Source organism: Nicotiana tabacum, chromosome 10 (genome assembly GCF_000715075.1).
Source record: "Nicotiana tabacum cultivar K326 chromosome 10, ASM71507v2, whole genome shotgun sequence".
Taxonomy (NCBI): Eukaryota; Viridiplantae; Streptophyta; class Magnoliopsida; order Solanales; family Solanaceae; genus Nicotiana; species Nicotiana tabacum.
The window spans coordinates 141,416,647-141,429,747 of record NC_134089.1 but is presented as its reverse complement, the minus strand read 5'-3'; the positions used below and the strand labels follow the sequence as shown (position 1 = coordinate 141,429,747).

Below are 13,101 nucleotides of genomic sequence, written 5' to 3'. Positions count from 1 at the left end.
GTTCGAAGTTGCGAACACATACTCCGAATTGGTTTTTAGAATTGTAATCATGTCACACGAACGTGTACACAATAATTGTATTTTGAAACACGCGCCTAAAGGCTTTTCTACGAGTGTTCATTTTTAACAAATAATTATAATATTTGTGAGGGCCATGAGTGATTTAATTAAGATGACACACCTCACTCCACTACGTTCAATTAGAGGATTATAAATCCTTGATTAATCTACCTAAAAAAATTAATCTAAAGCATTGAGATAAATTAACGGGCCCAATTACATTAAACAAAATAAAACCAACTGTGGACGAGCTGATGTTTTAACAAAAAAGGAATACATTAGGCTGGATTTCGAAATTGAGCCCACGTCTTGGAATGGGAAGCCAGCCCTTCTTGCGGTTTAGTTGGGCCCAAAAATGAGCCTTGTACATTCCATCAGTCCACGATTCAGGCCACAAAATGGGCCAGCCTTAAAATCAAACTCAACAATTACTGAACAATCAATTTCCAACACACGATTAATTCATACACCAAAGGGATAGCGGAATTAATTACAAACCGATCTAATCACTAACACATGATCATATCAAATTGTATCACAGCACTAAAATCATAATCCAAATTTTGTTTACCCTGATAACTACTTTTATGCGCTGAAACTCTCTATTTAGGGACTTAAAATGTATTACAATACTTGAAACAAACTGAACATTTGGCCTATGACTACTCATGCTTTCGATGTCAACTTGAATTCAACACTTAAACTCCATCCACATGTGCTAGGGGCGTTAGCAGTAAGCAGATCCTTATGACCTAATAGTATCATGACATGTTTGAATCGTGAGGATACTTCAATTACTAGTATGCTTAAATCAAGAACCTTATGTAGCTCCGAAAGAACATAGACTAAAAAAAAGAAAGAAAACGGCTACTCTTAAAATTGAAAACTAGCTAAATCATCCGCTTCTTACCTGGCTGGTGCTCAAACAAAAACGCAAAAACAAAGTAGAAGAGAAGAGGGAATAAAGGATTATTTTGGATTGCCTGAAGACTCAAATTAAAGGGGTAAGTGCAGATTAAGAACCGGAAATCTAAAGCTTGGGTTCAAAACTCGAAAAGTAGGATAAAAGAACGTGACTCCACTCCACAAAGTCTCCTTCGCCTCGCACATCATCAGGAATAAATCGCACACAAGAGGTCATGGAACAGAGAAAGGGGAAATGGCTAAAGGCAGAGAAAAAGGGAACGTGACAACTAACTAATTGACAAGTGAGTACAACTTAAAATATTTAACTCAAAACAAACAATCAGACACTACTAGAGAATCAAGGGTGATCAGATCAGGTAACCAAATGCAGAGACATCAAAAATTAATCAAACTTTTTCATTAGTAACAGGACATACTTCATGTGAACTAACAATCACAGCAGATATTCGTTTGAACAAAAATAGGCATTCATTTGAACTTAGATATGGAAAATCACCCCAAGATAGATTCATTAACCATTGAACAGACCATAGATGCAAATTCTCAAAGCTGTAATATTCTTAACATACTCGATACAAAAGATCGAAATTTCATATCTTGAGAGCAACACAGTAAAAGGAAAAGAAAATAAATCTCTGATTTCTGAGGAATGAAAGCACCACAGAACCAAAGAGAACAGCTACAACTCAATAGACAACAATAGATTCAAACTTTTCGATGAATTCCATTGTTCGCCCAAAATCCAGAATCGGAGTAAAAAAAACTCTTTTATTAAAAAAGTCTAAACAAAACTGACATCAAGTGAAATCATGGAACCTCAATAATATTTTTCTCTATTCTGATATTAGAAATTGAAGAAGAACAATGAAAAGAAGAAGAAAATTTTGAACCCTAATTTTCTTCCTTCAATTTTCTCCGAAAGAAATCTCTCCAAAAAATCCCCCCTTCTCTGAAAATATCAACTCTCCTATATAGGCCTTCAAGCTTCTCGAACCTTCTGCCATTTTCTCCAAAAAACTTCCAAATAAAATCTTGCCCCGAATCTGAATTTTTACCCCTCTTTTGATAAAAAAAGGACAAATGGAGGGAGTAGATCAAATTGAATTTTATCCAATGCTCCCCATTTTTTCTCATTTCCATCCAAAGGAGAAAAAATCCGAAAAATAAATTACAGAGAGGGCATATGAGGGAGAGGAAATTTGTTAGAAACGGTTAGAATTTTGGTGATGTGGTGAAAATGGGGCCCGTGTGAATAAACTCGCTTGAGTTTCAGGCGAGTTGGGGTTGACTCGGCCTGATGGAGAAGATGAACAGTAGCTTGCACCATTTTTTGGGTCTCTTGGGATTTAGGGTTTGTTTTGGGAAAATATTATAAAGAGGTTTATATACTAAGGGGGAAATGGGGCGGGTAAGGCGAGTCGGTGTATGGATTCAGGCTGGGGCAGGTGAGGTCTATTGGGCTGGGGTTGAAAATAGGTAAGGGGAGAGTTTGGGCTTAGCCTAAATTAGCCCAATATAATTTAAGACCAAACCTTCTTTTCTTTCACCTTTTTTTAAAATCCTTTTCTTTTGTTTTTTTTTAATGAATGAAATCCTAAAATTAAACTCCTAAATCACCTAAATTGTAAGATTATACTAACTATATAATTAAAATAATTATAAATATTACTTGATCTTAAATAAAAAAGAAAAAATCACTAATATAAAAATTAAAAGGTAAAAATGTAAACAAGAGCCATTTTTGGATTTTCATTTTTAATAATATAATTAATTAACTAATTAATCCTAAAGATATAAAAACAAAGATCTAAATGCAATGCATATCATTTTTGTATTTTTCATTATTTTTAATAAAATAAACATGAACAAAAATGTAAACAATTAACACAAATTCCTACAAAAAAACTATAGATTTGCAAACAATTGGGAGAAATTTATTTCTTTAATTTATAGGAGTATTTCATATAGGGCAAAAATCACGTGCTCACAATCACTGGGGGTGTGCAAACTCCGGAGGGGCTCCTACAACCCAAACGTCATATCGCTGCGGCGCGCAGCCCGATCCAATATATATCGTTGCGGCGTGAAGCCCGATCCATATGTATATCCCTGCGGCATGCAACCCGATCCATATATATAATATCGGTGCGGCATGTAGCCCGATCCATAATAGATATATGATCCTCACCATTAGGTCCTAAATCTCTCTCAGTCATTAACCTCACGGCCACTCGGGCATATCAGTAAAAATCAGGGAACTCAACCCAAATAGTTTTCAATATATTAAGAAATAGAGTGATGAAACCGAATTTAAACAATAAACAGGTAAAACATGACCGAGGATATGCTTCCAAAACAAATAGAGTGAGGAAAGTAGTAAAAATACTCCTAAGGGCCTAAACAGGTCGGTACAGGGCCCCAAACATGGCGTACAACCCAAAATATAGTATCATTCTCTAAAGTACAGAATATCATAAGATTTCAAATCAAATACGTGGCTTAATAGTTGCTACGGGATGGACCAAGTCACAATCCCTACCGGTGCACGCCCCCACACTCGTCACCTAGCATGTGTGTCACCTCATTTATCAAAATAATACAACATACCGGGGTTTCATACCCTCAGGTCTAGATTTACAATGGTTACTTACATCAAACTGAGGAAAATACTATTCCGCGACGCCCTTGCCCCTCAACTCGGCCTCAACTCGCGTCGAATCTATCCAAAAACAGCATCACAACATCAATATATGCTAAGGGAACGAAGCCCATGCGAAAATAATCAAATTACAACACAAATTCCGAAATTGACCAAACTCGACTCTCGAGTCCACGTCTTGAAATCCGATAAAAATTAAATCAATAAAATCCTTGTCCTCCCACGAGTCCAAACATACAAAAAATACCAAAATCCGGCAACAAATGACCCCTCAAATCCCTAGATTAAGGTCTCCAATTTCCAAGCCCTAAACCCCCAATTTTTGCTGCTAATTTCCATAGATTTCAAGCTTAATCAGTCAAAAACCATCATAGAAACAAGTTTAGAGTCCAAAAAACCTTACCTCCACAAATCCCTCTTGAATTCTCTCTTCAAATTGCTCTCCCAAGCTCAAGCCCGCATGAAATATGGTGAAAAACCACTCAAAAATTGCGAAGGGCTAAATTTATATGTTCTGCCACAGCTAAACCGCTTCTGCGACTAAATCTCGCACTTGTGGACCTGTACCTACGGTCCCAGGTGCCCATTTGCAGAATTCACTTAACCGCTCATGACCGCACCTGCGATCAAAACCCCGCACCTGTGCTACCGCAGGTGCGCTCAAACATCTGCATCTGCGATTCCGGCTCCTCTCGCCCATTTCCACATTTGCGGCCCTCCTTGCACTTCTGTGGGCCTGCACCTCCGGTCCCCAAGACGCAGGTGCGGTTATAACAGGAGCTTCAGCAACTTCAGCTGCAAATTTCCAACTCCAAACCTCCCGTCAACCATCCGAAATCACCCCGAGGCCTCGGGACCTCAACCAAAAGTACGAACAAGTCATATACTACCATCCAAACTTATACCAAACTTCGAAACACCTAAAACAACATCAAAACAACAAATCAACCACATATTCAAGCCTAAGAACTCCAAAAACTTCCAATTTCTGCTTTCGATCAGAAAGTCTATCAAACCTTGTCCGAATAACCTGAAATTTTGCACACACATCCCATAAGACGCAACAGACCTACTGCAACTTCCGGAATTCCATTCCGACCCCGATATCAAAATTTTCACCATCAACCGGGAAACGCCAAAAATTCATTTTCGCCAATTCAATTCTAAATCTACTTTGGACCTCCAAAACACATTCCGATCACGCTCCTAAGTCCCAAATCACCTCCCGAAGCTATCCGAATCGTAAGAACCAAATTCCGAGATCGTTTGCTCACAAGTCAACTTCCGATTGACTTTTCCAACTAAAAGACCAACTTAAGAGACTAAGTGTCTCAAACCTTTCCAAAAACTATTCCGAATTCGGACCGACTAACCCGATACCATATAACACAGATGAACAAAGCATAAAGAAGCAAAAATGGGAAAAATAGAGCGGTAACTCATAAAACGACCGGCCGAGTCGTTACAATTTTATAGCAAATCTAGTGTAGTACTGAAACAAGAAATCAATTGTCTTGAACTAAAACAAGAGAGTAACAAATCTTCATAGCTCAGTTGGTTAGACCATCTATTTAGTAAGTGGAGGTGTTCAGATTGACTCTCAATGAGAATATTCTATTTTTTTTTGTCTTTTTGTATTTTGCTTTAGTTGTATTCATTGCGCAAATAAATTTAGGGTGTGTTTGTATGACGAAAAATATTTTCCGGAAAATATTTTCCCATTTTTCACTGTTTGGTTGCACAAAAATAGTTTGAAAAATATTTTCCTAGATCACATTTTCCTGAAATTGGATAAAATGATTTCCCTAGAAAAAGTTAGGAAAACATTTTCCAAAAACTCCACATACCCTCACATCTAACCCAACCCCCTCCCTCTTCTCTTCCCTATGCCACCTCTCCTACCCCCTCTCTCCAAAAAGATTTTTTTTTCAGATTTTAATTTTTTTTCTTTTCTGTCATCACCCACCCTGCTACCCCCTCCCCCTCCCCGATTGTCCCCCTCCCTCCATCGATTTTTTTCTTGAAAATATTTTTCACGGAAAATATTTTCTATTATACCAAACACACCCTTAGTTGATACAATTTATATCCATACAAGTGATACAAACTAGTAATTCCTCTTAATTTGTTAATAAGAAAAAGTAAGGAGTTAATTAAGGAGAAAGTAAATACCAACGCGTTTCTAAGATTGGCTTTTTTCGATGGTAGATAAATATGTGGAGGGCTGTTAATAATCTTTAAAAGTTTAATCCAATCTAACCAAATTTATGCAGCTATTCTTTTAAAACTTATTTGCATTCATGACACGTATGCTCCCTTTTCATGTAAGTGAAAGTTAGATTAATGATGGATTAAAAAGTGGCATTTTTTGATTAACTTTCTTTCTTGTTTGTGGTTTTGCTTTTTCTTCTTAATCTTCCTTCCATATTATAATTACTTATTTGAAAAGTTAAACAATTTCTTAAATTTTTTTATCTAGAAATTTTGATTTCTAGCTAGCACGTACTTTTTTCCTATTATACTTTTTAAATATATAACTTTTATTAAAAAAAGAAATTGGTATATATTCAAATCTAGACTTGTTGATCTTCATACTCCAAATTCAGCAAAAAATTATGCACTTCGCATGTTTGCACACATCAATAAGTGCATGACTTGTTTTTGTAAATAGATTCGTCTCACTTAATTATGGTTAATTAAAATATATATTTTCACCTAATAAAATCTTATAACTATAATAAATGAGTATAGTTTGGTATAATGACCCGGTGGGTAAAGAATACTATTTTTCTTTTATTTTTCTGCTTATGCAGCCACTGGTCATATATAGCAGAAATACTTTTTTTTTTGGACAGAACAAAGATAATATATTAAATATTACGGAGTACCAGCACTTACATCATTAAGGAAGCTACAAGCCTTGAGGACATTCAAATTCCCCATCTCCGCTAAACTGTAACACACATTAGTACTAAAGTTTTTAACCAAATACACATAATCATACTTATCCATTGCTAAATTATTTAAAACAAACGGGGTAGGTTTATCAAAAAGCATGTAGTTTCTTGCATGCTTGAGTGCCTCCTTTGCCATCTTATGAGCTACCTTGTTTCCCTCCCGAAAGTTATGGCTGATCTTCGGTTGCTTCAGTTGGTGCATCAACCACCTCCAAGTAACAACAACCGAGTTGTGAGGGAAACAGTTAGAATGTAAAACTTCAGTAACAAGGATTCGTTCTGTTCCTCGTTATAGTCTTAACATTGAAACTCTGGAGGGACTGAATGCGATACGTCCAACCATAGGGATCATGCCATCTGGTTTCCCGTGGGCACAAAAATCTGCCAGAGGGAAGGACAACTTTTCGTTTACATGGCACACAGATATTACCATCCCCATTAGCAGAAGCAAGACAAATGGAGGTTCATTAACTGCAGGGAGTTATGATAAGTACATATATACAGTTCCATATTCTGATCACTCATGCTTTCCTGAGTTACAAAAATTTGTCGAATTTCTCAAGCCAATTAATATCAAAGGCATTGTATCTTCATCTACTTCTTATGTGGAACCCCTATACCACTTTGGACACCTTTGTCGGACCCAGCAAGCGTCAGAGTTCTTATTTCAGAAGCTGAGAAGTAAAGGATGTGAAAAAGTTGAAGTTATTCATGCAAAGTCTCCCTTTGGAGACACCGGTACAGTGCCATTAGGGAGGAAAAGGAGAATAAGGCAATTTTTTTGTACAGGTAATCATGTTAGTAGGGTGAGGTTGTTGAGAAGAGAGAGGCAAGGAGTAAAGATTGTGGACAGAGATCCTGATTAACCTTCTACATGTCCTCCACAGGTTTTTATTTTTATTTTTAATATACACAAGTTCTGAAGTTACTCCATTGTGTGTAATGATGTAGAACTTCCTTCCAACATAAAAGAGACAGTAGAAGCAGAAAAATAATCTTTGCTTAGATTATGATTTGTATGATCTTCTGGAGAATTTGAAGAGCTCAAGAGTTCATTTTCTTACTCGGTCTCCACATACATGACTCATATTACTCTGCAAATCTTTTCTTAAGGCTTGTAGACAAGTAAATATCATTGTATTCTGTGTTAACATGAATTATTTTTTTTGTACAAATGAGATCTCCTTGAAGAATTCTGGGCAAATTATACTCTTTGATCCGTCCTGTTTGTTACGAACATTCAATTGCTTTGTATATAAAATCAGATTGCATAATTTGCTACTGGCCTCCAAGGTATTGTTACTTGAAACAATCTTTGATACTTGCTTCAAAATTTTCTTTGATAGGATGCCTCAAAGATAATTCAAACATGGGAATCTGACTTTCTATTTCTTTTTGATAATTTATGCTCGTCTCAGCAATTCCTTCATCTTTAGTGAATGAACATTGAGATTAAATATTTTTGACTTTTTTTTCATTGATGAAATAGCTCCTTTGGCTCGTAACTGGTAACTTTGATGGTGGTCCTCTTTTCAAGAGAGATCAATGTGATCCCATGGTCTCATATATGAGATGTAGGCTAGAGAAATTAGATATTTTGCTTTATGATAAAATGCGGAATCTGTCTCTCTAGTTGATGCTGGATGTTTCTGACTCTCTCTTGCAGTGAAGTTCCAGACCTCCAGGAATTGCTAGCCGACCATTCAAGTTGATGGTATACACAACCTTGTATGGTTGCAGACTGATGCTCCACAGAAAATCTGGTATAGGAATTCTCACATAAAACAGCATTTTATATCTCCCGTCTTTGTGAACTTCTTTTAGCAGGCATTTAGTTGTTGAGTCTGATCAAGTTGGTTTGAAGGGAGTTCAGTTGGCAGTTCTTTCTTTAGTTGAGTTAAATACTTATATTGAGTAGCGTTGAAGAGTACATTCTTTTTGCCTGACAAATACATAATCTTTTTTTATACTTAATTATCTGGTTCATGGTCTCGATCTGTATGCTAAACTATTTTTTGAACTTAATAATAACATGCATAAATTGCGTTAATACATTGTTGATAATCGGCTTAATGTATACATATTTTGATATATATCGCCTCACATTTTGTTCATGTCTCGAAGATTTGAGATGTGTAATATGATGATTTGTGCTAATTTGTGGTATATCTATGTGTATGAATCATTCGGATGCAATTTGGGACAAAATGGCGCAAATTGGAGCGAAGTTGGGAAGAAAAGGCAAAAAGTGAAATTTGAACAGTAGCTCAAAATTTTGAACGCCACGGCCAGCGCCCCACGCTGCCCTGGACGCTCGAGGCGTGAAGTTGTCTGTTCCGACTAGGACTCGGTTATTTTGACCCTAGACGCCCCTAACCCATATAAAAGCCAACCTAAACCTATTTCGGAGGGGTGGACGTGACTTTGAGAGAGGAACAGAAGTATGCAACGCTTGGGAGCACAAATTTGATCAATTCTTCCATTCTACTTCTAGTACTCATTGATTTTATGTTTGAAAACATTAATTTTGATGATTGTATGAACATGAGTGGCTAGGAACCTTATTGTTCTAGAGTCGTGGGTGATACATGAATGTTGATGTTTGAAGTTTAATTTGACGAAGTTGATTTTATCATATTGGGTTATTTATTTAATTCTGTTTTTAATTATTTTGCTGAGAAGCTAACAGTGAAATACTATCTACGAATCTAGAGTTGGACTCGAAAGTGGGAACTCTAGATTGCATATAGAATTAAATAGAGCAGGTTCTTGAACCCCGGGCATCGGGAACGGATTCGCGATTAGGATAGACATATACCTAATTGCCTTGCTTGGTTGAAATACAGGAATTGTAAATGCATTCTTGTTAATCTTAATTCCATAGACATATAGGCGTTAAGTTAGCTTGAATAGGCGAGTAAGAGCTCGACAGATTCCTATGAGTAACAACAACCCTGTCAGTCAATCAACAATTCAGGTAGATTAATTAGTCATTTTAAGTCAAGTACGCAACACGATTGTTAGCTAATCTGTGATCCTGGAATATCCTCTCCTACTGATTGTTAATCGAAATTGCTTAATTGTTTTGGTTGATTTCTAGTAATTCATTGTTTGATATTTTTAGGTAGTAAATTAGTCACTTATGTATTTTGTAAGAAATCTTTAAATCGATAAGTTATTTGAGTTTGAATTAGTCAAAAGTTAATCATACATGGGTGGTGACAAATGTTTCTTTATGATATTTGTTGATAAAAGAAGTTACATATTCTGTGATATATAAATATTCTTTTCTACTACACCACAAGAAAATTACCCTTTCGCATGCAAGTAACGAAATTAAAGAATCCTCCTTGTCCCTTTGGAAAAAAAAGAGGAAAACATACAGCAGGTTAATGTAAACTTTATTTTGAACTAGTACTTGGCGACTTTGCAAGTATCAATTTGGATGAGAAAGAAAAGCGAAGAAAATGATGGAGTTATTTGATGTGTGACTGAGTCTTTGGTTTCTGGATGAATCCTAAGATATAATCTTCCAACATGCAGGAGACTGCGGCTTCTAGTCCTTCATATTCAGTCTTTTGAGGTTCCAATGTCATTGGTTGACACTGACTGGTGTTATCCCACCACTTTGCTGTATGAATTTACAGCGTAATTGTGGAAAACAAAAGTTCTAGTAGTCAACTTTTGTTGGTTCGGCTGATTAAGACTACCTTTTTGGCAATATAGCAAAATATTTAATTTCTTTTTGAGTTTAATTTTCCTTCTCCTTTTTACTTAGCATCCTTTAGCTTGGAGTCTTGGACTTCTATCTCCCTTAAAGAGTGGCCCCTTCTTGTAGGAATTCGCTTCATTAGTTTTAAGATTAAAATGTTTGATTATATATGTAACATATTTATCTATTATTCCATTCTGCTGGAAAAACGAAATTAGATAGTATTTGAACTGTTTGCATATTTGCTACCGCAATCCATCTGGTCTCATCTTTATGCTGAGCAAATTGATGATTCATCATAAATTGTGAGTTTTACGTAATTGCTAGAACACTGTAATCCTCCTTAATTCGGATTTTGATTTGACAATGTAAGCAAGTTCACATGGGCTGAATTGGAAAGTTTTCTGGTCATATAGAAAAAATTGGTCTTTGGGGAGGTGGTGATTGAATTTATTTAAATTCAAAAGTTGGTGCCCAAGTAATCAAAGTAAATGGTGAAATGATTCTCCCCCAAAATCGAAATTAACGTTTGTTGGAAAAATTTGGTATTTCTTATCGTCCACTTATTATGTACCCAATTCGCACGAAATAGGAAAGTGGATGTGGATGGTTGGCCAATGAATTGTGGGATTACTGCTGTAACGGTCCGGCCGGTCGTTTTGAGAGTGATAGCCCTGATCTCCTATTTACTGTTTCTCCCTGTACCTTTTTCTGCTTATGTGACTTGCCGGGAGGTTTTATTTTTGATTTCGGAGTATTTTGGGACACTTAGTCCCTAAAACGGAAGCTTAAGCCTTAGAATTTTGACCATAGTCGGAACTGTGTGAAGACAACTCTGGAAGGAGTTCTGTCGGTTCCGTTAGCTCCGTTGGGTGATTTTGGACTATGGGCGTGTCCGGATTGTATTTTGGAGGTCTGTAGCTGATTTAGGCTTGAAATAGCGAAAGTTGAATTTTTGGAGATTTTGACCGGTAGTGGACTATTTGATATCGGAGTCGAATTTCGATTCCGGAAGTTGGAGTAGGTCCATAATGTTGAATATGACATGTCTGCAAAATTTGAGGTCAATCGGACATGGTTTGATAATTTCGCATCAGTTGTAGAAATTTGAAGTTTCAAGTTCATTAAGTTTGGAGTGGAAGGCGGTTCGTATTTTTAGCATTATTTGATGTGATTTGAGGGTTCGACTAAGTTCATATTGTATTTTAGGACTTGTTGGTATGTTTAGTTGAGATCCCGGGGGCCTCGTGTATGTTTCGAATGCTCAACGGATTGAAATTTGGACTTATGCAATTGCTGAAGATTTCTGGTTGCTGGTGTTTTCGCACCTGCGGTTGGGGGACCGCTGGTGCGGGGTCGCACGTACATGAGGTCAGGCGCAGAACCGGAAATGGGAGGAGCGCCAGGGGTCACAGGTTCGAGAGAAATGCCGCATCTGCAATGCCCGCAGATGCGCTAGAGGAATCGCAGATGCGGATGGAGACCGCAGAAGCGGACCACTGTCCGCGGGTGCGCACACGCAGGTGCGACCACCTTATCGCAGATGCAGATCCAGGGGATTTAAGTTAAGTCCGCACCTGTGATGGAATTTTCGCAGGTGCAATTTTTGGTCCGTAGATGCAAAATAGCTGGGCAGAAAAGGGCCAAGTTCGAGAATTTTATCCCATTTTCAGTTTTTGTACTTAGAGAGCTCGAATTTGGCCATTATTTGAGGGATTTTCAGAGAAAGCTTTTGGGGTAACGATTCTTAACTCCTTTATGATTATATTCCACTAATGTATGGTTGATTTCATCATTTAATTAAGGATTGTGGTTGTGAAATTTGGGGGAAAATGGTAGAAGTTCTTCAACTAAGATTTTGGATTTTGAATGGGATTTTGATATCGGATTTGAATAATTTTGGTACAAGTGAACTAGTGAGTGAATCAGTGTTCATATTTTGTGACGCGAATTTCGAGACGTGGACCGGGGAGACTTTTTAGGGCGATTTTCGAATATTTTATTAAAGTCTTGATTTCATTAATTAGATTAGCCTATTATGGTTATATTTATGATATGTAATTGCTTTAGGCTAGATTTGGGCCATTCGAAGTCGGATATTCATGAAAAAGGCATTATTACCGATTGATTGAGCTTGGTCAAGGTAAATGGTTTGCCTAACCTTGTGTGGGGGAAATCCCCATAGGATTTGGTACTGTTGTAATATGTGAGCACCATGTACGTGAAATGACGAGTGCGTACACGAGCTATTTATTGTAAAACTCCATTTTTCACCGAGTAATAATCTGTTTCACTTTTGAGTTATACTAGCACGTGTAATTATCCCGTTTAACCTAGAATAGCAAGTCTCTTAAATGCTTATCTGAACTCTATGCAGCATGCTTAGTGGATTTCCTGCTTTCTCCTTGACTCGTACTAGCCTAAACTGTCGGATTTCTTGTTGTAGCTGTTTTCTTCCATTGTTTGAGCTGCGTATTTATTTTGGGACTACAGAACGATATTCCGGGAGATCCCCTGTATATTTACTTTGGGACTACGGAACGGTATTCCGGGAGATCTCCTTGCATATTTACTTTGGGACTACAAAACGGTATTCCGGGAGATCCCCCTTCTTATTTATTTTGGGACTATGGAATGGTATTTCGGGAGATCTCCCTGCACATTTACGTTTGGGACTATTAGATGGTATCTCGGGAGATCCCCTGTTATCGGTGTATTGTACTGTTATGTTTCTGTGATTTCCTTTTTATTAAATTTCAGTCTTTATTATACTGCGATATTTCGTT

At 37.1% G+C, this 13,101-nt stretch overlaps 1 protein-coding gene across 1 annotated transcript; it reads left to right on the top strand.

Annotated features, from left to right (window-relative positions):
- Window positions 1-6,772: 6,772 nt before the first annotated feature.
- LOC142165424 (uncharacterized) lies at window positions 6,773-7,469 on the top strand. The gene is made up of 2 exons (XM_075223982.1): window positions 6,773-6,855; window positions 6,899-7,469. The coding sequence occupies exons 1-2, from the start codon at window positions 6,773-6,775 to the stop codon at window positions 7,467-7,469; spliced, it is 654 nt and encodes a 217-aa protein (XP_075080083.1).
- Window positions 7,470-13,101: the final 5,632 nt, after the last annotated feature.

Bases quoted from the DNA above. Each gene is read 5' to 3' on its own strand.
- LOC142165424 (XM_075223982.1), top strand. From the start codon at position 6,773: ATGGCTGATCTTCGGTTGCTTCAGTTGGTGCATCAACCACCTCCAAGT. The intron at 6,856-6,898 runs GTAAAACTTCAG...TCCTCGTTATAG, and splicing joins GTGAGGGAAACAGTTAGAAT to TCTTAACATTGAAACTCTGG.